This window comes from Salmo salar, chromosome ssa19 (assembly GCF_905237065.1).
Source record: "Salmo salar chromosome ssa19, Ssal_v3.1, whole genome shotgun sequence".
Classification (NCBI taxonomy): Eukaryota; Metazoa; Chordata; class Actinopteri; order Salmoniformes; family Salmonidae; genus Salmo; species Salmo salar.
In genome coordinates this window covers 50,001,143-50,027,070 of record NC_059460.1, presented here as the reverse complement: position 1 = coordinate 50,027,070, position 25,928 = coordinate 50,001,143, and the positions used below count along the sequence as shown (strand labels likewise).

The 25,928-nt window shown below is 41.2% G+C and overlaps 1 protein-coding gene and 1 long non-coding RNA gene across 4 annotated transcripts; one reads left to right on the top strand and one right to left on the bottom strand.

The window, feature by feature from the left end:
- Positions 1-302: 302 nt before the first annotated feature.
- Positions 303-17,822, bottom strand: LOC106578985 (uncharacterized). The gene is made up of 4 exons (XR_001322559.2): positions 17,675-17,822; positions 2,474-2,535; positions 1,536-1,649; positions 303-414 (listed from the first exon to the last, which is right to left on the bottom strand). It is a non-coding gene; the product is annotated as an uncharacterized lncRNA (long non-coding RNA).
- On the top strand, positions 17,810-25,753 carry LOC100195253 (Leucine-rich glioma-inactivated protein 1). Of its 3 annotated transcripts, XM_014158250.2 has the most exons (11): positions 17,810-17,989; positions 18,342-18,420; positions 18,578-18,598; positions 20,558-20,802; positions 21,063-21,134; positions 21,860-21,931; positions 22,032-22,103; positions 23,182-23,253; positions 23,409-23,578; positions 23,931-24,095; positions 24,306-25,753. In XM_014158250.2, exons 4-11 carry the CDS (start codon positions 20,612-20,614, stop codon positions 25,124-25,126), a joined length of 1,635 nt encoding a protein of 544 aa, XP_014013725.1. In that variant the 5' UTR covers positions 17,810-17,989; positions 18,342-18,420; positions 18,578-18,598; positions 20,558-20,611; the 3' UTR covers positions 25,127-25,753.
- Positions 25,754-25,928: the final 175 nt, after the last annotated feature.

Here is a 25,928-nt window from a genome sequence, read left to right as displayed (position 1 = left end):
ATGTGCAGCTGACATTGAGCAACAACAAAAAACAACCCAAGTGTTGTGATTTTTTTTCCCTCCATGTGAAACGGCTGCTTTCAGTCAGATATTATGTAATATCTCAACACTATAGGAGGTGTTTATAAGATGTTTATGAATGGGTTTGTGTTTGCAAATGCTCATGTTTCTAAATGTTGTATTACACCAATAAGACATTAGTACAAACACCTTCAGCACTTTTCATTTCATCACCATGGCCTGTTATTTGCGTCTCCCTATAGCCATAGTTGTACAAAGATATGAAATGGTGGAGTCTTGCCTTTATGTCTCCTCTGATGTTTGTCTCTGCTTTCTTGGATCTTTTTGCCTGTGGCTCAACTTGATTTTCCTCAGACGACTTGTCTTTTTCTCTTGGCGATCACCTCTTTTCTCCTGAAAAAAACGAGTCCTTTGTTTAAGTTCAGACAATCTTCAAACATTAATTGTGACATTTTGACACCGTTAAAAGGGGCCAGAGACCCCATTAGTGGTCAATGGATGAAGATAAACTGACAGGGAACAATTAGCAAGTCAACTTCCTGGGATGATAGTTTAAAAGAGCACTCGGGCAGAGTCCTAGATAATACCACCCCTGTTAGTATAGCAAACAGTTGGAATAGGGCTTATAGCCTAGTGGTTAGAGCGTTGGGCCAGTAACCAAAAGGTTGCTGGATCAAATCCCTGAGCTGACAAAATAAAAATCTGTTGTTCTGAGCAAGGCAGTTAACTCAAAGACGTGGATGTTGATTACGGCAGCCCCTGCACCTCTCTGAATCAGAGAGGTTGGGTTAAATGCCGAAGACACATTTCAGTTGTAACTGACTAGGTATCCCTCTTTATCATCTGGGAAATTATCATTTTGACAGACTGCTTGATATCAATACATAAACATTAAAGTCCTACTCCAGTCTCCTTTTCATTTAATTTAACACCTGATTTACTTAACAAAAGGCACATCTCAATAGTTGGTTCAGGTCAGTCATGACATAGCACAAAGGGTGGACCTGTCCTCTTTTGTTCTCTACTTGATTGCTGACATGCAAAACATTTTTGGGACTATGTCAACAATGGACTAATGAAACAATTACAAAAATATTGTTTTGGGGTGGAGTTTTCTTTTAAGTGTGTGTACATTACTGTACTTATATGTGGGATATAGTTTTTCAACAGAAAAAGCTTTAAAAAAGTTTACCTTGCATGTTCTGAGTTTCCTCAGGGATCACAATACGAGAAGGAGTCATTCTTTAGGCTTTATTAATGCGATTTGCCACACCATGATACCGGCGCGAGGCTTGAAGGCCCAGCCCTAGCTTAGACGGCCAGTGGCAGGTAGCCTAGTGGTTAAGAGCGCTGGGCCAGTTTCCGAAAGGTTGCTGGTTCTAACCCCTGTGCTAACTAGGTGAAAATCTGTCAATGTGCCCTTGAGCAAGGCACTTAACCCCAATTGCTCCTGTAAGTCAGGCTGGATAAGCATGTGTGCTAAATGACTAACATGTAAACAACAGAGCTCTTACTGAGTTTGACCAGTGTGTTTCTCTTCTCTCCCTGTTCCACATGGGCAAAGTTCACCTCCCAGCTCTTCAGGTCCTCCTCCTTCTCACAGAGCTTGTTCCCACACAGCAAGTGGCCTTCAATACAATAGTGACATTATTCAACTGCATTGCCATACCATACAGAATAGAGAAATTTAGAGTGTCAGATTAAGGTATTACTGTATAGTGTAAAAACACTGTATTTGCATGACTCTGCAGAAACCTGCATCTGGGCAGGTTTGGTTAAAGAGAACAGGCTGGAGGGAAATAATTTTCAAGTATATGAAGTTTTATCCTTATTTTGAGGACAACATGCAGATACATAGGGTAGTCTGCAATGCGAGAAATGCCAATGTAAAGCTCAACAAGGGTGTTCTCCTGTGCCGTTCATTATGACATTGTTCACTAATAATCAAGCTCAATGGGAGAAACATGTACATGGGTAATGTAGGAGGCAGGAACCAGGGCTGGCCAGTGGCCATGCCTTCACCCTGAACTTATGCAGCGGGTTAGGAGAGCATACGCAGCAGGTTAGGAGAACTAACGCAGCAGGTTAGGAGAATGTACGCAGCAGGTTAGGAGAACGTACGCAGCAGGTTAGGAGGACTAACGCAGCAGGTTAGGAGACCATACGCAGCAGGTTAGGAGAGCATACGCAGCAGGTTAGGAGAACTTATGCAGCAGGTTAGGAGACCATACGCAGCAGGTTAGGAGAACTAACGCAGCAGGTTAGGAGAATGTACGCAGCAGGTTAGGAGAACATACGCAGCAGGTTAGGTGAATTAATGCAGCGGGTTAGGAGAATTTACGCAGCGGGTTAGGAGAATTTACGCAGCAGGTTAGGAGAACTTACGCACCAGGTTAGGAGAATTAACGTATCAGGTTAGAACTAACGCACCAGGTTAGGAGAATTAACGTACCAGGTTAAGAGAATTGCTAGGAAAAGTAACTTCCGGTCGTAGTTGTACTCCATCTCACCTATCTACACACAAAGTCCAATAATGTTAGTGACAAAACATGTTTGTAGATATTTTGGAGAATCATTTGAAAATGAAATACAGAAATATCTAATTTACATATTTATTCACACCCCTGAGTCATTGGCAGCGATTACAGCTGCCTAGTCTTTCTGGGTAATTCTCTAAGAGCTTTGCAAACTTGAATTGTACAATATTTGTGCAGTATTCTTTTTTTTTAATTCTTCAAGCTCAGCCATTTTCAGATTTTCAAGCTGATTTAAGTCAAAACTGTAACTAGGCCACTCAAGAACATTCAACGTCGTCTTGGTAAGCAACTCCAGTGTACACTTAGAGTACAAAACATTAGGAACACCTGCTCTTTCCATGACATAGACTGACCACGTGAATCCAGGTGAAATCTTTGATCCCTTATTGATGTCACTTGTTAAATCCACTTCAATCAGTGTAGATGAAGGAGAGGAGACAGGTTAGAGAAGGATTTTCAAACCCTGAGACAATTGAGACATGGATTGTGTATGTGTGCCATTCAGAGAGCAAATGGGCAAGACAAAACATTTAAGTGTCTTAAAAATGGGATATGGTAGTAGGTGCCAGGAGCACCAGCATGTGTGTCAAGAACTGCAATGCTGCTGGGTTTTTCACACTCAACTGTTTTCTGTGTGTATCAAGAATGGTCCACCACCCAAAGGACATCCAGCCAACTTCACACAACAGCGGGAAGCATTGGAGTCAACATAGGCCAGCATCCCTGTGGAACGCTTTCGACACCTTGTAGTCCATGCCCCGATGAATTGAGGCTGTTCTGAGGAAAAAGGGGGGAGGGCAAAGCTTGCATTCAATTGCCCCTCCCCGTTGGACACAACATGCTTCCATTCCCTCTGTTACGGTCAACCCTGTTACTTTAATTGCTACTTTAAGTGCCATTTTTCTAAATTTGACCTCGAGTTGGGAAAATATGTTTTTTTGAATGAAGTGAATTCACTCTTTATGGAAAAATATTAAAATTAGGTGAAATAAAAATATGTTTTTTAAAAGAACTAAACTACCCAAAAGGCCCTCTTTTCATGGAACAACCCTGGTAGCTGTTATTATCAAGCCTATTACACAATAAAAGGTAACTTTATAGGGAGAGGCCCATTCTTAAGAGAGACAGATCTGAATGGAATCTCCATTTCATTTCAATTTGGACAAACTGCAGCTGCCTTCTTTTCAGTTTGACTTTCCAAAGCATGCTGTAAAGCTTCACCAAACAGCTGTTCCAAAACATGCTGTAAGGTTTCACCAAACAACTGTTCCAAAACATGCTGTAAGGTTTCACCAAACAACTGTTCCAAAACATGCTGTAAGGTTTCACCAAACAACTGTTCCAAAACATGCTGTAAGGTTTCACCAAACAACTGTTCCAAAACATGCTGTAAGGTTTCACCAAACAACTGTTCCAAAACATGCTGTAAGGTTTCACCAAACAACTGTTCCAAAACATGCTGTAAGGTTTCACCAAACAGCTGTTCCAAAACAGAGATAAATTATGATTATGTCACAAATAATTTCACAAATATTGTTTATAAAAACAAATGCTGATGCTATGTTGAACTTGAGGCAAAGTGATTAAGTGAACCAAGACTCTGTGAATTGGGTGTGTGCCCTATAAAAAAAAAAAAACATATTGAAAGATATCTGCTGTTTAAAAGTGATCATAATAATAAACTCTGATTAGAATATTTGACAACTGTTTATACATTTTACACTTTAGTCATTTAGCAGACACTCTTATCCAGAGGGATTTACAGTAGTGAATGCATACGTTTTCAAAAAAAATTTCCCCGTACTGGTCCCCTGTGGGAATCGAACCCACAACCCTGGCGTTGCAAACACCATGCTCTACCAACTGAGCCACACGGGACCGTTTATATTGCTTTGGACTTTGGAACCGACAGTATCCAACCCATAACAAAAACAAATTGTGTGCAGACAGACACGTCGAAAGGTGAACTACTGGCCTTGCTTGATCAATACATCTTTCCATGTAAACTGACTGTTTACCAGTGACCAGACCACTAAAACAGTAAACACAGGGAATTGACAGCAAATATCCCAAATCATCCCAAGGGAGTTTCACTTGTCAACCTCACAAAGCCAAAAGGGCATCAGCAATTACAATGCCATGTCATCCTGTCTCATCATGACGTAACCCTACGTACTTCAGACTGGGGATTCTCCAAACACAAGCTTAATGGCCACGGTGTTATAGCACGGATACACCAATCATGTGTGCTTGACGCGAGTACTTTGCGAACCGAGTGCAAAACAATTTTACTCATGTCAACAGCTCACTGAACAATCCGTAGACGAACGGGGGATCCACGTTCGGTGCGATGTATGCGACCCTCTGCTTCCGCACGGCAAGCGGTACCGGAGCGCCAAGTCTAGGTCCAAGAGGTTCCTAAATAGCTTCTACCCCCAAGCCATAAGACTCATGAACAGCTAACCCCCCCCCCCCGGGAACGCTGCTGCTACTCTCTGTTATTATCTATGCATAGTCACTTTAATAGCTATAACATGTACATATTACCTCAATTACCTCAACACCGGGGCCCCCGCACATTGACATTGACTCTATACCGGTACCCCCTGTATATAGCCCCGCGATTGTTATTTACCGCTGCTCTTTAATTATTTGTTACTCTTATCTCTTACTTTTTTTTGTTTGTTATTTTCAAAAAACTGCATTGTTGGTTATGGGGTTATTGTATTCTGCACATGTGACAAATTAAATATGATTTGATCAAACTGTTGAATTGTTAGACACATTTTTGAAGTGTCAACTAGGTGTCAAGGAGCATGCATTGTCACATGGTAAAAGTACACGGATGGACCATTGGCATATGGGGATGGACAGACATGGTCTTAGCTAAGCACACATGCTTGGTTCAGAAGATGTAAGAAAACAGATGGCATGTAAACAGTGTGCTATGGCTCAGACAGTAAGAGGGATGGCAGACACGAACACATCAACCAGAGAGGAGAAGACAGAGACACAAAGCTGAGGAGAGACGGTCCTTCTTACAAAAGCATCTTGTCAAAATGAGGGTGGAAGAGGCGTATCATCCCTTTGGCAACGGATGTTAAATAAAATATAAATCAATTATAAAACCTCTTATATAGTATGAATTTGTTGTTGCTGAACCCTTCCTATTATGGCCAAAACAGGCAACTAATGTTTTTTGCACATGATTAGGTCAATGCTAATAGATGACCTAACTTACAAAAAACATGACCTGTGAGACAGCGATAAAATGAAACTAGAGAATCACTCTGATAAAACATGGCCGTGGCATTGGCCAGAGAGAGAACGTGTCTGGCCTCCGACTTACTCTTACACAAAGACCACGTAGATGACCTGATCTGATTCCAGGTCACGGATTGGTCATTGTATCCCACTGAGGAGTGAAAGACCATTGGCTGTGAATTTTGATGATCTGAGTCAGCCTTTAAATCCCTCGCCACTTCCTACAGAATGGCAGTAAACGAGGGCGGGATTAGCTAGAGTGACTTAATCAGGTACAGCATATTGGCTTATTCAGCTTTCTCAGAGCGGCAAGAATAGATCATTGTGTTCAATGCATTACTCAAAGTGTGTCAGTGCTCTCACCCACTAGCGGTTCTGGGGGGGGGGGGCAGTGCCCCTGTGACAACAATTCTGGACCCCCTTGTGGCCCCCCTAAATGTAGAGTATGAAATAATTTTTACATAACAAATTTTTGCTATCGTTCTTTTTTTACATCCGTTATTAGACTGTTTTTTTTATATAACACCACGCTTTGAGGTTTGAATAATACTGTGAAAATGATGATAATGCCCTTTTAGTGTAAGAGCTGTTTGAAAAGACCACCTGAAATGTCTACCTGTTTTGGTCAGATGGAGTTTTGGCCTGCCTATTAAATTAGTTAATAGACCAATAAGAAAGAGTTCCAAGCTAGTTTCCAGCTAGTTTTCCCTTCCCCACTCAGACATTTCATAGACAGTCCTAGCAAAATTCTTGCATGAGAAAAAGCTATTTTTGTTTGTTCTTGACCATTTTAATTGAAAACAATCACAGTAAGGTACTTAATTTCTACCTAGAAATGATTTGATATTGCGATAAAAACGGCTGCATTGGACCTTAAATGAATTACAAGTGGATAATTGAAGGTCTATTTGTGTAGTTACTTCCTGAATACCAGGAAGATGGATCTTTTTGTTGTAAGGATATACATTTCTCTGGTGATTATTTTCACAGTGGAAGTTGAGTTTTTGATTTGAGACAAGAAAATGTTAACCTAATCAGTCGTGTACATACATGCACATAACATCGGATGGTATCGTAGTGTTTGTCAACAGACTGTGGGATGCAACGACTAACGAGGAACTTGGTTACAGCGCACAGATTTTTGGTCACTGATCATTTGGTAAATCACGATTTGGCAGGTGTTCGTATATTTTACATTTCTGAAGGGGAGGAGGCATTTGGCCCATGCTTTGGCTGAGAGTTTCCGTTTGGGGGGGGGGGTGTAGAGACAATAGTCTTGTTAATATATTTTTTCATACATCTCCCCCAGAACCTGACGCAATTACGCAAGATTTTTGTTCTCGGTTTCCAAGATTAATGTTAACCAGAAGTGGTGAACTTTGATATTGGGATGCCGCAGGTAGTTTTTTTTTTTAACCTGGTACCCCACCTAATCCTACAAATCAACTCACCAACTAAGCATAGTAATTAATCTGTGGTTGCTACATTTCACCCTCCTCTCCCCAGTCGAAATCCAAAGAGGCAAACTAAAAATCTTAGTGCCTGCCTTTTGGTATTACAAGAGCACGTTTGCCAACCCCTGACAACTGTGTCAAAGTAAACATGTCTTGGCCTTTATCGCCATCTAAAGGTAGAGCTCTGAATGACTTCTGACTAGAGCTGTCAGTTGATACAGTAGATGGGCCTACAAATGTATGTCCCTGACTCCCCGTAATGGCATTTCAATGGTGAACTGTATAAGAGATGAATGGAATAAACAACAAACTAATAAACAGAAAATACTTTCATCAGGTAGCTCTGTAATACCTACGTGTTTAAAGCAGACCACAATTGTCCCTGTGCCCAAGAACACCAAGGTAACCTGTCTAAATGAATATCACATCTGTAGCCATGAAATGCTTTGAAAGGCTGGACATGGCTCACATCAACACCATCATCACAGAAACCCTGGACCCACTCCAATTCGCATACCACCCCTACAGATCCACAAATGATGCAATCTCTGTTGCTCTCCACACTGCCCTCTCCCACCTGGACAAAAGAAACACCTACGTGAGAATGCTGTTCATTAACTACAGCTCAGCGATCAACAAAATAGCACCCTCCAAGCTCATCAATATGCTACGGACCCTGGGACTGGACACATCCCTCTGCAACTGGATCCTAGACTTCCTGAAGGCCGGCCCCAAGTGGTGAGGGTAGGCAACAACACATCTGCCACGTTGACCCTCAACACGGGGGTGCCTCAGGGGTTCGTGCTTAGTCCCCTTAGATTTGTATACGGTCATCTGGCCTCTGCCTTTTCCCTCCACTTTGAGATGTCTCTCCCTGGCCCTCATCATCACTGAAGTCAGAGCCATACCCTCCGCCTCTATGGACCTGCAAGAAGAGTTTTCTTTCTGTCATCATGCCATATAGCCTCACTAACAGTAGGCCTATAATTTATTATTTAGCAATCAAGAACAGGTAAATCTACAGAAAAGGTGGCTAATGAAATTTTCATTATTTTGGAAGAAGCCCACTATGTCAAAAAATCTGAGAACGCATAGAGGAATATACAGTGCATTCGGAAAGTATTCAGACCACTTCCACTTTTCTGCATTTTGTTACATTACAGCCTTATTGTAAAATGGATTAAATAAAAAAAACTTCCTCAATCTAAAGACAATACCCCATAATGACAAAACAAAAACAGGTTTTTAGAAATGTAGCAAATTCATTAAATTAAAAACAGAAATACCTTTTTTACATAAGTATTCAGACCCTCTGCTATGAGACTCAAAATTGAGCTCAGGTGGATCCAGTTTCCATTGATCATCCTTGAGATATTTCAACAACTTGATTGGAGTCCACCTATGGTAAATTCAATTGACTGGACATGATTTGGAAAGGCACACCCCTGTCTATATAAGGTCCCACAGTTAGCAGTGCATGACAGAGCAAAAACCAAGCCATGAGGTCGAAGTAATTGTCCGTAGAGCTCCGAGACAGGATTGTGTCGAGGTACAGATCAGGGGAAGTGTAGCAAAATATTTCTGCAGCATGGCGTGGCTTCCATCATTTTTAAAAGGAAGAGGTTTGGAACCACCAAGACTTCCTAGAGCTGGCCGCCTGACCAAACTGAGCAATCGGGAGAGAAGGGCCTTGGTCAGGGAGGTGACCAAGGACCCGATGGTCACTCTGACAGAGAGCCAGAGTTCCTCTAAGGAGATGGGAGAACCTTCCAGAAGGACAACCATCTCCGCAGCACTCCACCAATCAGGTCTTTTTGGTAGAGTGGCCAGACAGAAGCCTCTCAGGCACATGACAGCACGCTTGGAGTTTGCCAAAAGGCACCTAAAGGACTCTCCGAACATGAGAAACAAGATTCTATATTCTGATGAAACCAAGATTGAAAATATTTGGTCTCATTGCCAAGTGTCACGTCTGGAGGAAACCTGGCACCATCCCTAAGGTGAAGCATGGTGGTGGCAGCATCATGCTGTGGGGATGTTTTTCAGGGGCAGGGCCTGGGAGACTAGTCAGGATCGAGGCAAAGATGAACGGAGCAAAGTACAGAGAGATCCTCGACAAAAACCTGCTCCAGAGTGCTCAGGACCTCAGACTGGAATATGTTCCGGGATTCTTCCGATGGCATTGAGGAGTACACCACATCAATCACTGGCTTCATCAATAAGTGCATCAACGATGTCGTCCCCACAGTGACTGTACATACATACCCCAACCAGAAGCCATGGATTACAGGCAACATTTGCACTGAGCTAAAGGGTAGAGCTGCCGCCTTCAAGGAGCGGGACTCTAACCAGGAAGCTTATAAGAAATCCCGCTAAGCCTCCAACGAACCATCAAACAGGCAAAGCGTCAATAGAGGACTAAGATCGAATTGGACGCTCGTCGGATGTGGCAGGGCTTGCAAACTATTACAGACTACAAAGAGAAGCACAGCTGAGAGCTGACCAGTAACACTAGCCTACCGGACAAGCTAAATAACTTCTATGCTCTCTGAGGCAAGTAACACTGAAACCTGCATGAGAGCATCAGCTGTTCCGGACGACTGTTTGATCACACTCTCAGCAAGCCGATGTGAGTAAGACCTTTAAACAGGTCAACATTCACAAGGCCGCAGGGCCAGACGGATTACCAGGACGTGTACTCCGAGCATGCGATGACCAACTGGCAAGTGTCTTCACTGACATTTTCAACCTCTCCCTGTCTGAGTCTGTAATACTAACATGTTTCAAGCCATGTTTCAAGCCTAGGTAGCCTAGTGGTTAGAGTGTTGGGCCAGTAACCGAAAGGTTGGTGGATCGAATCCCCGAGCTGACAACGTAAAAATATGCTGTTCTGCCCCTGAACAAAGAAGTTAACCCACTGTTCCTAGGCAGTCATTGTAAATAAGAATTTGTTCTTAACTAACTCGCCTAGTTAAATAAAGGTAAAAAATACAATTAAAAAAACACATTTGCCACACTGATCCTCAACCCAGGGGTGCGTGCTCAGTCCCCTCCTGTACTCCCTGTTCACTCATGACTGCACACCCAGGCACAACTCCAACACCATCATTCAGTTTGCCGATGACACAACAGTGGTAGGCCTGATCACCGACAACGATGAGACCTGAAGGTGTGGTGCAAGGACAACAATCTCTCCCTTAACGTGACCAAGACAAAGGAGATGATTGTGGACTACAGGAAAATGAGGACCGAGCATGGCCCCATTCTCATCAACAGGGCTGTAGTGGAGCAGGTTGAGAGCTTCAAGTTCCTTGGCGTCCAGATCAAAAAAAAATCAACATGGTCTAAGCACACCAAGACAGTCATGAAAAGTGCACAACAAAACCTATTCCCCCTCAGGACACTGAAAAGATTTGGCATGGGTCCTCAGATCCTCAAAAGGTTTTACAGCTGCACCGTTCGAGAGCATCCTGACTGGTTGCATCACTGCCTGGTATGGCAACTGCTCGGCCTCCGACCGCAAGGCACTACAGAGGGTAGTGCGTACGGCCCAGTACATCACCGGGGCCAAGCTTTCTGCCATCCAGGATCTCTATACCAGGCCGTGTCAGAGGAAGGCCCAAATAATTGTCAACAACTCCAGCCACCCCAGTCATAGACTGTTCTCTCTGCTAAGGCACGGCAAGCGGTACCAGAGCGCCAAGTCTAGGTCCAAGAGGCTTCTAAACAGCTCCAAGCCATAAGACTCCTGAACATCTAACAAATGGCTACACAGACTATTTGCATTTGTCCCCCCCCCCACGCTGCTGCTCCTCTCTTATTATCTACGCATAGTCACTTTAATAGCTCTACCTACATGTACATATTACCTCGACACCGGTACCCCCTGTATATAGCCCCGCTATTGTTATTTGCTGCTGCTCTTTAATTATTTTTATCTCTTACTTTAAAAAAATATTTTCTTGAAACTGCATTGTTGGTTAAGGGCTTGTAAGTAAGCATTTCACTGAAGGGCTACACCTATTGTATTTGGCGCATGTGACAAATAAAATTTGATTTGGGCTGAAGGTTTACCTTCCAACAGGACAATGACTCTAAGCACTTCGGGACAAGCCTCTGGATGTTCTTGAGAGGCCTAGCCAGAGCCCAGACTTGAACCCAATCTAACATCTCTGAAGAGACCTGAAAATAGCTGTGCAGCGACTCTCCCCATCCAATCTGACAGAGCTTGAGAGGATCTGAAGAGAAGAATAGGAGAAACTCCCCAAATACAGGTGTGCCAAGCTGGTAGTGTCATACCCAAGAAGACGAGGCAGTAATCGCTGTCAAAGGTGCTTCAACAAAGTACTGAGTAAAGGGTGTGAATACTTATGTAAATGTGATACTTCAGTTGTTTTTTTATACATTTGCAAAAATTTCTAAAAACCTGTTTTTGCTTTGTCATTATGGAGTATTGTGTGTAGATTTTATTTTACATTTCTATAACTAGGAAAGTCAGTTAATAAAAAGTTATTATTTACAATGACGGCCTACCCAGGCCAAACCCGAACGACGCGGGGCCAATTGTGCGCCACCCTGTGGGACTCCCGATCACGGCCGGATGTGATTCAGCCTGGATTCGAATCAGAGACTGTAGTGACGCCTCTTGCACTGAGATGCAGTGCCTTAGATCGCTGCGCCACTCGGAAGCCCTATTGATTGATGAGGAATTAAAACATATATACATATTAGAATAAGGCTGTAACATAACAAAATGTGGAAAAAGTCAAGGGGTCTGAATACTTTCCGAATGCACTGTATGTCACTCATTGTAAGGTCAGCTTTATCAAATGTCCATCTAAGCAGACTGGCGGAAACATCACACCAGGGATGCGTTGCAGTGATACCAACATCTGCAATTGTGAAGGTCAGGATGTGAGGCTGAATTGGTTCTGATGCTGTTTTGTAAACTTTGTTATTATATCAGTAACTACATTTGAGATATAGGAAGGATTTGATCATTTGGGGAGAAAGTATCTAGCATTCTCACTTTACTTTAACTCTGGTTAACGTTAGCCCAAATTTAATAGCCAGTCATTTTGCTTGCTAGCTTTAGCTACTTGCTGTTGACCATGGCCATTGCCAGCTGGCAACAATATGCATATTTTTAGTCCTGAGGGCAAGGTACAGTATCTCTTAAAAGTAAGTACACCCCTCACATTTTTGTAAATATTTGAGTATATCTTTTCATGTGACAACACTGAAGAAATGACATTTTGCTACAATGTAAAGTAGTGAGTGTACAGATTGTATAACAGTGTACATTTGCTGTCCCCTCAAAATAACACAACACACAGCCATTAATGTCTAAACCGCTGGCAACAAAAGTGAGTACACCCCTAAGTGAAAATATCCAAATTGGGCCCAAACTGTCAATATTTTGTGTGGCCACCATCATTTTCCAGCACTGCCTTAACCCTCTTGGGCATGGAGTTCACCAGAGCTTCACAGGTTGCCACTGGAGTCCTCTTCCACTCCTCCATGACGACATCACGGAGCTGGTGGATGTTAGAGACCTTGCACTCCTCCACCTTCCATTTGAGGATTCCCCACAGATGCTCAATAGGGTTTAGGTCTGGAGACATGCTTGGCCAGTCCATCACCTTTACCCTCAGCTTCTTTAGCAAGGCAGTCGTCTTGGAGGTGTGTTTGGGGTCGTTATCATGTTGGAATACTTCCCTGCGGCCCAGTCTCCGAAGGGAGGGGATCATGCTCTGCTTCAGTATGTCACAGTACATGTTGGCATTCATGGTTCCCTCAATGAACGGTAGCTCCCCAGTGCCGGCAGCACTCATGCAGCCCCAGACCATGACACTCCCACCACCATGCTTGACTGTAGGCAAGACACACTTGTCTTTGTACTTCTCACCTGGTTGCCACCACACACGCTTGACACCATCTGAACCAAATAAGTTTATCTTGGTCTCATCAGACCACAGGACATGGTTCCAGTAATCCATGTCCTTAGTCTGCTTGTCTTCAGCAAACTGTTTGCGGGCTTTCTTGTGCATCATCTTTAGAAGAGGCTTCCTTCTGGGACGACAGCCATGCAGACCAATTTGATGCAGTGTGCGGCGTATGGTCTGAGCACTGACAGGCTGACCCCCCACCCCTTCAACCTCTGCAGCAATGCTGGCAGCACTCATACGTCTATTTCCCAAAGACAACCTCTGGATATGACGCTGAGCACGTGCACTCAACTTCTTTGGTCGACCATGGCGAGGCCTGTTCTGAGTGGAACCTGTCCTGTTAAACCACTGTATGGTCTTGGCCACCGTGCTGCAGCTCAGTTTCAGGGTCTTGGCAATCTTCTTATAGCCCAGGCCATCTTTATGTAGAGCAACAATTATTTTTTTCAGATCCTCAGAGAGTTCTTTGCCATGAGGTGCCATGTTGAACTTCCAGTGACCAGTCAGTATGAGGGAGTATGAGAGCGATGACATCAAATTTAACACACCTGCTCCCCATTCACACCTGAGACCTTGTAACACTAATGAGTCACATGACACCGGGGAGGGAAAATGGCTAATTGGGCCCAATTTGGACATTTTCACTTACTCACTTTTGTTGCCAGCGGTTTAGACATTAATGGCTGTGTGTTGTGTTATTTTGAGGGGACAGCAAATTTACACTGTTATACAAGCTGTACACACTACTTTACATTGTAGCAAAGTGTCATTTCTTCAGTGTTGTCACATGAAAAGATATACTCAAACATTTACAAAAATGTGAGGGGTGTACTCACTTTTGTGAGATACTGTATACACAGTGCAATCTTTTTCCACATTCTGTTACGTTACAGCCTTATTTTAAATTGGATTTAAAAAAAATATTTCCTCATCAATCTACACACAAAACCCCATAATGACAAAGCAAAAAAAGTTTTTTATTAACAATAAAAAACTGAAATACCACATTTATGTAAGTATTCAGATCCTTTAATCAGTACTTTGTTGAAGCACCTTTGGCAGCGATTACGGCCTTGAGTCTTCTTGGGTAGGATGCTACAAGCTTGGCACACCTGTATTTGGGGAGTTTCTCCCATTCTTCTCTACAGATCCTCTCAAGCTCTGTCTGGTTGGATGGGGAACGTCACTGCAAAGCTATTGTCAGGTCTCTCCAGAGATGTTCGATCGGTATCAAATCCTTGCTCTGGCTGGGCCACTCAAAGACATTCAGAGACTTGTCCTGAAGCCACTCCTATGTTGTTCTGGCTGTGTACTTAGGGATGTTGTCCTGTTGGAAGGTGAACCTTCACCCCAGTCTGAGGTTCTGAGCGCTCTGAAGAAGGTTTTCATCAAGGATCTCTCTGTACTTTTCTCCGTTCATCTTTCCCTTGATCCTGATGAGTCTCCCTGTCCCTGCCGCTGAAAAACATCCCTACAACATGATGTTGCCACAACCATGCTTCACAGTAGGGATGGTGCCAAGTTTCCTCCAGACGCGACACTTGGCATTCAGGCCAAAGAGTTCAATCTTGGTTTCATCAGACCACATAATCTTCTTTCTCATGGTCTGAGAGTCCATTAGGTGCCTTTAGAGCGGCTTTCGTCTGGCCACTCTACCATAAAGGCCTGATTGGTGGAGTGCTGCAGAGATGGTTGGCGTTCTGGAAGGTTCTACCATCTCAACTGCGGGAGCTTATATAGAAAGGTGTGTGTCTTTCCAAATCATGTCCAATCAATTGAATTTATCATAGGTGGACTCCAAGGAAGATGTTGAAATATCTCAAGGATGATCAATGGAAACAGGATGCACCTGAACTCAATTTCGAGTCTCATAGCAAAGGGTCTGAATACTTATGTAAATAAAGTATTTCTGTTTTTTATTTTTAAAACCTGTTAGGGACAGACGTTCCGCTAGCAGAACGCCTCGCCAATATCCAATGGTATAGCGTGGCGCGAAATACAAATACCTCAAAAATGCAAAAACTTCAATTTCTCAAACATATGACTATTTTACACCATTTTAAAGACAAGACTCTCCTTTACCTAACCACATTGTCCGATTTCAAAAAGGCTTTACAACGAAAGCAAAACATTAGATTATGTCAGGAGAGTACCCAGCCAGAAATAATCACACACCCATTTTTCAAGCTAGCATATAATGTCACAAAAACCAAAACCACAGCTAAATGCAGCACTAACCTTTGATGATCTTCATCAGATGACACTCCTAGGACATTATGTTATACAATACATGCATGTTTTGTTCAATCAAGTTCATATTTATATCAAAAACCAGCTTTTTACATTAGCATGTGATGTTCAGAACTAGCATACCCACTGCAAACTTCTGGTGAATTTACTAAATTACTCATGATAAACGTTGACAAAAAACATAACAATTATTTTAAGAATTATAGATACAGAACTCCTTTGTGCAATCGCGCTGTCAGATTTTAAAATAGCTTTTCGGTGTAAGCACATTTTGCAATATTCTGAGTACATAGCCCGGCCATCATGGCTAGCTAATTTGACACCCACCAAGTTTGGCCCTCACCAAACTCAGATTTACTATAAGAAAAATGTGATTACCTTTGCTGTTCTTCGTCAGAATGCTCTCCCAGGACTTCTAATTCAACAACAAATGTTGTTTTGGTTCCAAATAATCCATCGTTATATCCAAATAGCTCCGTTTTGTTCGTGTGTTCAAGTCACTATCCGAAGGGTGACGCGCCGGCGCATTTCGTGACAAAAAAATTCAAAATATTCCATTACCGTACTTCGAAGCATGTCAAACGCTGTTTAAAATCAAATGTTATGCTATTTTTCTCGTAAAATAGCGATAATATTCCAACCGGCCGACGTTGTATTCATTCAAACACTGAAAGAAAAACATGGAGTCGTCTCATGCACGCGCACTCGTGTCATTGTTCTCAGCATGACCACTCACAAAAACTCCTGCTGTTTTTCGCCCAGAGACTGGAGAGCTCTCATTCCACTTTATGGCGCCTTCTGAGAGCCAATGAAAGCCTTAGAAAATGTCACGTTACAGCAGAGATGTTGTATTTTTGATAGAGATGCCCTAGAAGAACAAATTGTCAGGTTTTGGCCTGCCATATGAGTTCTGTTATACTCACAGACACCATTCAAACAGTTTTAGAAACTTTAGAGTGTTTTCTATCCAAATCTACTAATTATATGCATATTCTAGTTTCTGGGCAGAAGTAGTAACCAGATTAAATCGGGTACGTTTTTTATCCGGCCGTGAAAATACGCCCCCTATCCCAAACAGGTTTTAATACATTTGCAAAAATTTCTAAAAACCTGTTTTCGCGTTGTCATTATGGAGTATTGTTTGTAGATTGATGAGGGGGAAAAAACGATTTAATCCATTTTAGAATAAGGCTGTAATGTAACAAAATGTGGAAAAAGGGAAGGGGTCTGAATACTTTTCCTGAATGCACTGGAAGTAGCCAATGTTGGGAGTAGTGAACTACATGTAGTTTAACTAGTAATCAAACTACATTTTGCAATAGCTTGGTTATAGTTGAACTAAATTCAAACCTTGTTTTGCCATGTAATGACTTGGGACATAATTTTTTTCTGTTTTTACTAATGACCTTGAATAAAGCCTGTGCGTCTATGTACGCTGACGACTCAACAGCTCTGCTTTCTTGATACCTCAGTCAACCAGACAGGTCCTAAAGTTTTGTCGCACCTGAACTACTGCCCAGTTGTGTGGTCATGTGCGGCAAGGAAGGACATTGGCAAATTACAGTTGGTCCAGAACAGAGTATTTGCACTTAAATGTACACGGAGGGCGAATGTCAATGACATGCACGTCAATCTCTCCTGGCTTTCCTCAAAGAGAAGAGATTGACTGTATCACTATTGGTCTTTGTGTGAGGTGTTGATGTGTTGAAGATACCGAACTGTCTGTTCAAGCAGTTGGCACACATTTCTGACAGTCATTGATATCACATGAGACATGCAACCAGAGGTCTCTTCACAGTTCCCAAGTCAAGAACGGAGGCTGGGAAATACACCTTATTAAATAGTGCCATGGTTAAATAGAACTCTGTGCCACCCCAGGTAACTCAAACTAGCAATAAAACCAGATGAAAAAAATCTGATAAAAGAACACCTTACGACACAATGGAGACTGTGACGAGACGCAGACAATTTTATATATTTTGTATTGTATTATATATTTTATGTATTATTTGTGTTGTGTTTTATTTCCTGCTTGGACCCCTGGAAGAGTAGCCGTTACCTTGACAGCAGCTAATTGGGGATCCTAATAAAACAGTCAATACTAAATGTAGCGGTGTAGCTAACTACTGGAACTACATACTCATTTTTTGCAAAAAGAGAAGAACATACAGTATCTCGGAAATAGGCAATAATTTCTTACTTTTTCAGCATCAGACCTGCATAATTCTCACTTGAAACATCGTTTTTGTGTTTAATGGTCTAATTACACAGTCTGTTAACACCTGACCAAAGTGATTAAGTCTTGCAATTTGTAGTCTAAGACACTTCCGATGTAGATATGATCACTTTTCCCGAAGTAGCTTGGTGGTAGTGAAATACTTTTTCAAAGTAGCTTTAGTTAAGTAAACTATATATTTTTTAAGGGTAGCTTTAGTGTAGCTTAACTTCTTCTAGTGTGAAGTACGCTACTTGGTAGTGTGGTAAACTATGATTTCAGAGTAGGTTCCCCAACACTGTAAGTAGCTAACGTTAGCGTTGTCTTGTCTCCTATGTTGCACACAATGGGTAACGTATGCAGCTAGCCATGTAACATTGAAGCTAGCCTATGACTGTTGACTATGGCCAGATAGTTAGCTAGGTATTGTGATATGGATGAAACAAACGGATCGAGTATAAAGCAGACATTTGTTTCTGACCTAAGATAATGTCGAGATTCAACTACATTTACGAGTCTGTTCATATGTATCGCCATGCTCACGATTAGCCTACTGTTTGTTTACATTAAGAAAGTCGCGTATGATGACGTATAAGAGAACGTGTATGGTTAGAGAGCAGAGCGTAGAGATTCTAATGGCGTATTTTTGTAGGCACTAACTCCGCCATGGTTCGTTGGACAAAGGGTGTGGGGAAAATTAATGTCGTTTTTGGATAAAAGGCGAAAATAAGGTCTGTCATGTGAATTTTGAAGAATTTATGTAATAATAAAAAACATATAAAGGCTCATAGAACAAAACATAAGATTTCCTACGCCTGTGTTAACCCCAGACTTTATTTTCGCATTTATTCTAAAACCCTGTTCTTTCCCCATTCATTTTCCTCATAGGGATGGCTGAACGAACCAAAGGTAGGTAACTTACTTCCAGGTTTTAGGGCTACAAGCTGGCGAGCTCTATTTGTGATTCACACAAAAACAAAGGTGCATGAAAAGACCACAAATTGCTGTATTTCAAACAGTGAACTGCTACAACCAATGATATACACTGAGTGCACAAAACATTAGGAATGCCTTCCTTTTTTTGAGTTGCACTCCCTTTTGCCCTCAGAACAGACTCAATTTGTCGGTGCATGGACTCCACAACGTGTCGAAACCGTTCCACAGGGATGTTGGCCCATGTTGACTCAAATGATTTCCACAGTTGTGTCAAGTTGGCTGGATACACAAGTTCAAGGGCACTTCAATATTTTGTCTTGTCTATTCACCCTCTGAATGGCACACATACACAATCCATGTCTCAATTGTCTCAAGGCTTAAAAATCCTTCTTTAACATGTCCCCTCCCCTTCATCTACACTGATTGAAGTGGATTTAAAAAGTGACGTTAATAAGGGATCATAGCTTTCTCCTGGATTCACCTGGTCAGTCTATATAATGGAAAGAGCAGGTGTTCTTAATGTTTGGTACACTCAGTGTATATATATATAAGACCATTGGCCACAACCAAAATTACAGGACCTCTCCAAATCAAATAATATTTTCAACAAATCTATGGTTTGATTCCATTATCACATTTGTTGAGAAGCAGATACACACACAAGCATGCATCAGATATTCAGGTATTGATTTGAATAATAAAAGCATGGATTTTTGGGGAAAAAAGAAGTGGCAAAAATAGACAATTCTAAATAGAGTAGGCCCTTAGTCTATTTTGAACATGCACACGCAGAGAAATCACCCTTTTAATTATTTGTATTTTATGTGGGCATATGCAAATGTACTGTAAGGAAATGGGGTTTTGAAGTAACCATTAACCATATCTGCTATCCTGGCTGTACTTATGTGGGCTTTCATAGATTCCGTTAAAGATTCCGTTATAGATTCCGTTATATCAAATGGGAACAATAGATCTCTTATTCTTCTGAATACTGTAATTGAACTCTTTGGAAAATGGTGGGATGGCAGGGGTGAACTTTTCCAGTCTTGAACAGAACTCCACTGTTATTTGAATTGGATGGGTTTGATCCCCCATTGAACTCAACAAAGACACAGCATTTGATTCAGTATGTTCGCTGAGAGAGCTAAAAAGAAAAAAGAATTTGGTTGAGCACAGAAATGTAAGGCGACTTTTAGAGCCAGCTGGGAACAAACTGATTAAAATAATTATTTTAGGATAATATTATTATAGCTGCATCATATTACATATGCTATTATAATGTTTTTGTTATTATGATTTTGATTTGGTTTTTTATTATATTGTTATTAGCCTACATTGCTATAATTGGGATTTTATTATGCTATTCCTATTACTATTATCATCAGCAGCAGCAGCAGCAGCAGCAATAGCAACATTATCAATGAGCGAGACGCAGGTGCTCTTCCAGCTTCCATAGACTCTTCTAATGAATAGGCCGTTCCGCATTAACCATTCAAGGATTTCGTGCGCGCATAAATAATAGTCTGCGTCTCTCAAAAAAATAAGCTCTCCAGGGACTTGAGGCTTTCATCTTTTCTTATCCGATCGAGCCAAATAGATACGTATTCAGACCTTCATAATAAAACATATAGAGCTAGCCTAGTTCTTACAAATAAATAACACTATACAAACTGTGTAGCCTATATTGGATCTATTTTCACTTTTGGAATTACAACGTATTTTGGAGGATTTTAATCTGTCCAAGGATCGGAGACCTTTGTTTTATCTTCCCTCTCCTGCATTTGTAAATACTGCGCCTTGCAGAACGAATCTTTTGGATTAGTGCCTGGTCATTGAGATACAAGCTGCATTCATCACTGCAAATTCATCGAAGCAAATACAGACATTCAAGATTTGGCATTGAAACATTTTAATTTTGGATTTTTCCTTGAGGTTCATGTTCAGAAATATTCGACGGACTGGTTGTCACCAGAGAGCAACACGAGGATGGGATATGCAAGCAAAACCCTGAAAGGATGCATGGTGTTTATTTGGATCGCCACGGTCCTGCTTTTATCGGAGACCAGAAGAGTGAAGCAACCTAGATGCCCCGCATCTTGTACGTGCACCAAAGATAATGCACTGTGTGAAAATATAAGATCGGTCCCTCACAGCTTTCCACCTGATGTCGTTTCATTGTAAGTGCTTTGAATTAAATATTGTTAATTATTTAAATCATAATATTGGCAGTGGCATTAATATGGGGCTGTCGTATGATCAATCTTTCTTTGTCTAGTATTTTGAAGATGTTGAATAGAATAAAATAACAGCGCAAGTAAAGCAGCAAATTGAAATTATATAGACCTACAATCAAATTAAATGGTTGATAATTTATCAATAATATGAATCTATGTTCTGATATATTGCCTCATTTCATTTGTACCATGTTTCTATGCAGATCTTTTGTCAAGTCTGGATTCACCGAAATCACTGGAGGAAGCTTCTTACACACGCCTGCTCTACAGCTTCTGTGAGTTTGACGTCGTTACTCAATTATTTTTCAAAAATATCTACTAAAATGAGGGTCCATGTGCATCAACAAAGCACATCCCTGTTCCCTCAGAGGAAGAAGAGCAGGGTTATGTCATAACAGACAGCACATGATCTGGGTGGGGGGTGGGGGGGTCTTGGCTGCTGAGCTGAAATAAAAATGTCTCAATGAAATGAAACCACAATAAACTTCTCTCAGAGTACTCTTAACATTACAGTAAAGCTATTGTCTGAGGTACCACCCATTCCTCAACATGACACAGTGTGAAAACCTACTTGCACATAATGTCCCTCATGTGAACAGATTATTCACAATTATCTATCACAAGACATTAGTTTCAGGAAAACATGTATCTTGGCATGGAGGTTTCCCTCTTAATGGTGCCAAATGAGTCAGAGTTTGTGGGAAATATTAATAATACTGTCAGAATAGGCTGTGCTATGACATGTTTTGTTGGGAATACAAATGTTTTTATTAGAGGCTTGTGAAACAGTTGTTTTGGGAACTTTAATAAAACAGTACAAGTGTGAACAGGAGGATTAGGATAAATGAAAATGAAGTGGTTCACATTTTTTAGCAGAGGGGTTGCTTTCAACTCAACCATTGGGAAATATTTATATTCAAGTATGAGTAAAAACGACAATGTGACAGAGCAGTGGTAATAGAAATTATGGAATGTAAACTCTTCTCTATTTTCTTAACAGTCTTTTCACTGCCAACACGTTTGACTCAATTGATGAGGATGCGTTCCTGGGACTACCGCATCTGGAGTACCTGTGAGTTGTACTCTCTCTAATGGATAAGATACAAAAAAATGCATAATATGATGATTTAATCCTCAAAATATGTTATTACATGTTATTACCTCATTCACAGGTTTATCGAAAACAACAAAATTGCTTCAATATCACCATATGCATTCCGGAGCCTAAAAGCACTGATACACCTGTAAGTATAAGAATGTCCTTTTTTTACTTTCTTACAATCTGAAATCGTGGAAAATGTGTCATTTACATATTGTGTTAACCATACTTGAAAACAGAAATAGAGTATTGTAACCAATATCCTTGCAGGCTTTTTGCTTCTGCCTAGGGTGCATACCATTATCAGCAACATGGTTGACTGAGGTCCCCATAGGTACATTCAAATATTAAGCAAATGGACCTCGGTGGTGTCCACTTTATCATTGTCAAAAATGCATAGGATGCAAGTCCTATTCCAGTGATATTGAACAAGGTTAACCTCCCTCACTTCTGCCCACCCTTAGTGGCTTTGGAATAAAGTTGATCTTTATGGTTGTCAGGGATACACTATTTTGGCATAAAGCAGGTGTTTCTGGTTGTCAGGGATACAGTATTTTCAACCTAACTTCCGTTTCCCCTGAAAAACATAAGTAGGGACTACGCTCAGGCAGCTTTCTACGACTGCTACGTTAGGTTACTTCTGCCAGATCAAGTTGCCAAAGGACACTCTGTGGTGGGTCTAATATCACATGTAACCTTGGTGACCTCGCTGACTGTGAATATTTCCAGTTTTCACACCAGAATATTTGCATCAGGCCCTCAAAAAACCCTTGAAATCCAAATAATGTATATTGGCAAACATGTTACAAAAACATTGGTTTTACTTATCATGTGACCATCATCAGTATGCCTTGCCAACACTCTGAAAGGTAGCTTTCTATAGAAAAAAAGACAGACATGAGTGGACATGTGTTTACTGAATCATTATTCTAAGAACTTATACCCTTTCACTATTTTTTGTAGATTGTATGAGTCCACTCTTGAAAATCTAATTATAACCAAGAACGATATGACCTGGGGGGCAAAACTAAATATAATACCTGCTCTGTAACCTTACTCATACATCTGAAAAGGGCCTATCCAGTGACAGAGTGAAACCTAATGCTGGGTTCCAAGAACGTCTCTTTTTGGAAGTCAGCCACAATATATTGTGTTGATTCAGGACATACTGTATTTTTCCTGTTGTGGTCTAAAACTCACATTGTTTTCCTCTTTTTTATTAGGAGCCTGGCCTATAATAACCTTGAGACATTACCCAAAGATGTTTTCAAGGGCATGGATGCTTTGGCTAAAGTGTGAGTCTTTTTTTGTTCTTCACATAACCAGCGGCCTTATGGGTAACGTCAACATCTAAAGTGTACTTATGTTAAACCAAAAAAGTGTGAGTATCTTTTCATTCAAAATATTCAGGTTTTGATTTATGCATACTTTGCTAACCTGTTTTTACCAGAGATCTGAGAGGGAACCACCTGGAATGTGACTGCAAACTAAAGTGGCTGGTGGAGTGGATGCGCACCACCAATGCGACAGTTGACCAGATCTCCTGCAGTGGGCCCCCGCTTTTCCAAGGGAAACTGATCAATGACCTTGTGCCCGGGTCATTTGACTGCATAACAGCAGGTGATTGGTGCAATTATTATTTCACACCTTGGAATGTTAATCTCCTTAACTATTGCTGCCTTGTGAAATTCAGCACTGTGGCCATTTGAATTAAATGCAATAGACTCCAATAGACTTAGACTCCAATAGACTCAGACTCCAATAGACGCCAAGACTGTAAATGAATTACTAGTCAGGATAAAGTGAAAATGATAACACTAGGGATTAATTACACTGTAGAGTATGTACCTACAGTAGCCTACAAACTACTGAAACAGTCACCAAGGAAGAATTCCAGTAATGTTGCCTCCTCTGGAAGTGATGTTAATCAAAAACAAATTGTTTACATGAATACATCTGTTTTGTATTGCAGAGTTTGCCTCTTATCAGCCCCTGACGTTTGAATCCATTTCGGTGGAGTCCTTTACCTTTGGCATGGACCAGTTTGTTGTGTTTGCTCAGCCCTTCACTGGTACATGCAGCTTCCTGGAATGGGATCACGTTGAAACGGTTTTCAGAACCTATGACAGCGTTCAAAGTGAGCAATATGTGTTTTACAGTATATCATCAGATGATGAAATGATATGCCAAGTGTGAACTGATATTGTAGTACTGTATCTGTCTTACCAAAAAAACGATATATTTTGTAACCTAAAATGTATAGTTGTATGTTTGAAGTGTTTTTCTCACAAATATTTACTTTATGTTCCTATGTACTAATACTTAGTTTTTGGTCCTTGTTTTACAGGTACATCCACTGTGGTATGCAAACCCATGGTGATTGATAATCAGCTGTTCATCATTGTAGCCCAGCTCTTTGGTGGCTCTCACATTTACAAGCGGGACATCTCTGCCAACAAATTCATAAAAATCCAGGACATTGACATCCTGAAAATCAGGAAACCTAATGACATTGAGACTTTCCTTATAGATGGTGAGTCCTTCTTCGTGATCGCCGACAGCTCCAAGGCCGGTTCTACCACAGTGTACAAATGGAATGGCAATGGGTTCTACTCTCACCAGTCCCTCCATGCCTGGTACCGTGACACAGACGTGGAGTACCTGGAGATCACTGGTAAGCCCCATCTGATCCTAGCAAGCAGTTCCCAGAGGCCTGTTGTCTATCAGTGGAGCAAGAGCCTGAAGAAGTTTGACCGGCGCACTGATATCCCCGAAATGGAGGACGTGTTTGCGGTCAAGCACTTTAAGGTGAAGAGTGAACTTTTCATCTGCCTGACGCGTTTCATCGGGGACTCCAAGGTGATGAGGTGGGACGTTTCCATGTTCAAAGAGGTACAGACAATGCCGTCGCGAGGCTCCATGGTGTTCCAGCCCATCTCCATCGGCAACTGGCAGTACGCCATCCTCGGCAGCGACTACTCCCTGACGCAGGTCTATCAGTGGGACTTGAAGAGGGGCCAATTTGTTTACTTCCAGGATCTAAACATCCAGGCACCAAGGGCATTCTCTCTGGTGTCCATTGACAACAGAGAGTTTCTGCTGGCCTCCAGCTTCAAAGGGAAAACTCAGATATACGAGCACCTAATGATTGACCTGAGTAATAATTAATTAATGAAAACAATTAAGGAGTGTGCAGTTGACAAGTGCAGTAGCACTGAACGCTGTGGAGAGGATGACTATACTGCACCGCTATTTGCATGATATAGCCCACTAATAAGAAAGAATTCCTGATGAATGCCTTGCTAGAAACATCTACTGTGTCCCTCTCTTTCACAGCACTCTTTCTTCTTTTTTTCCTCGTAGACAAAGCAATTGTTGACGTACAGCAGCTAAGCCCTACACTACGGTAACTACGGTAATTCCTGTGCTATAAAATAAATTTAAGAGGTAAAATAAAGTAAACAAGAATTTTGCTTGTAAAGTACTCATTAACATTTAACTGACAATTTCCCAAATAAAATGTTTACGTTTTTACAATGATGAGTAAATTAATACAGTGTTTTGTATGTAGAGGGGACCACTCCAATCATGTTATATCTTTCATATGGAGCTATAGTTTTAGATTTTGAAATTACATTTTTAATTGAACCTAATCTAGGCCTAAATCTGTGTAATTGCAATACTACAAAAACCACACATGTATTCTAATCTGTAGTAAGAGTGTGTTTTGTTTTAAATGTTGCTGTATTTTATGTATAGTAGACTAGTAATAAACCAATTTCATAAAAGCATAAATGTGTTGTCTTCAAGGCCTTGTTTAATAAACAACACAACTGCATTAGCCTACACATGATTTAAACATCTTGTCCCATGAAGTTAATATAAAATTGCTATCATAATCATTCTATAACAACAACCCCTCTTTAGATAAGTACCCCAATAATGTCCAACATTTATTTCAGTTTTGTAG

What these genes read in the sequence shown, in the direction of transcription:
- LOC100195253 (XM_014158250.2), top strand. Translation starts at nt 20,612, where the DNA reads ATGGGATATGCAAGCAAAACCCTGAAAGGATGCATGGTGTTTATTTGG. An exon ending in ACGCCTGCTCTACAGCTTCT is followed by an intron (nt 21,135 to 21,859) that starts GTGAGTTTGACG and finishes TTTTCTTAACAG; the next exon opens with TCTTTTCACTGCCAACACGT. An exon ending in ATTTGACTGCATAACAGCAG is followed by an intron (nt 23,579 to 23,930) that starts GTGATTGGTGCA and finishes TTTGTATTGCAG; the next exon opens with AGTTTGCCTCTTATCAGCCC.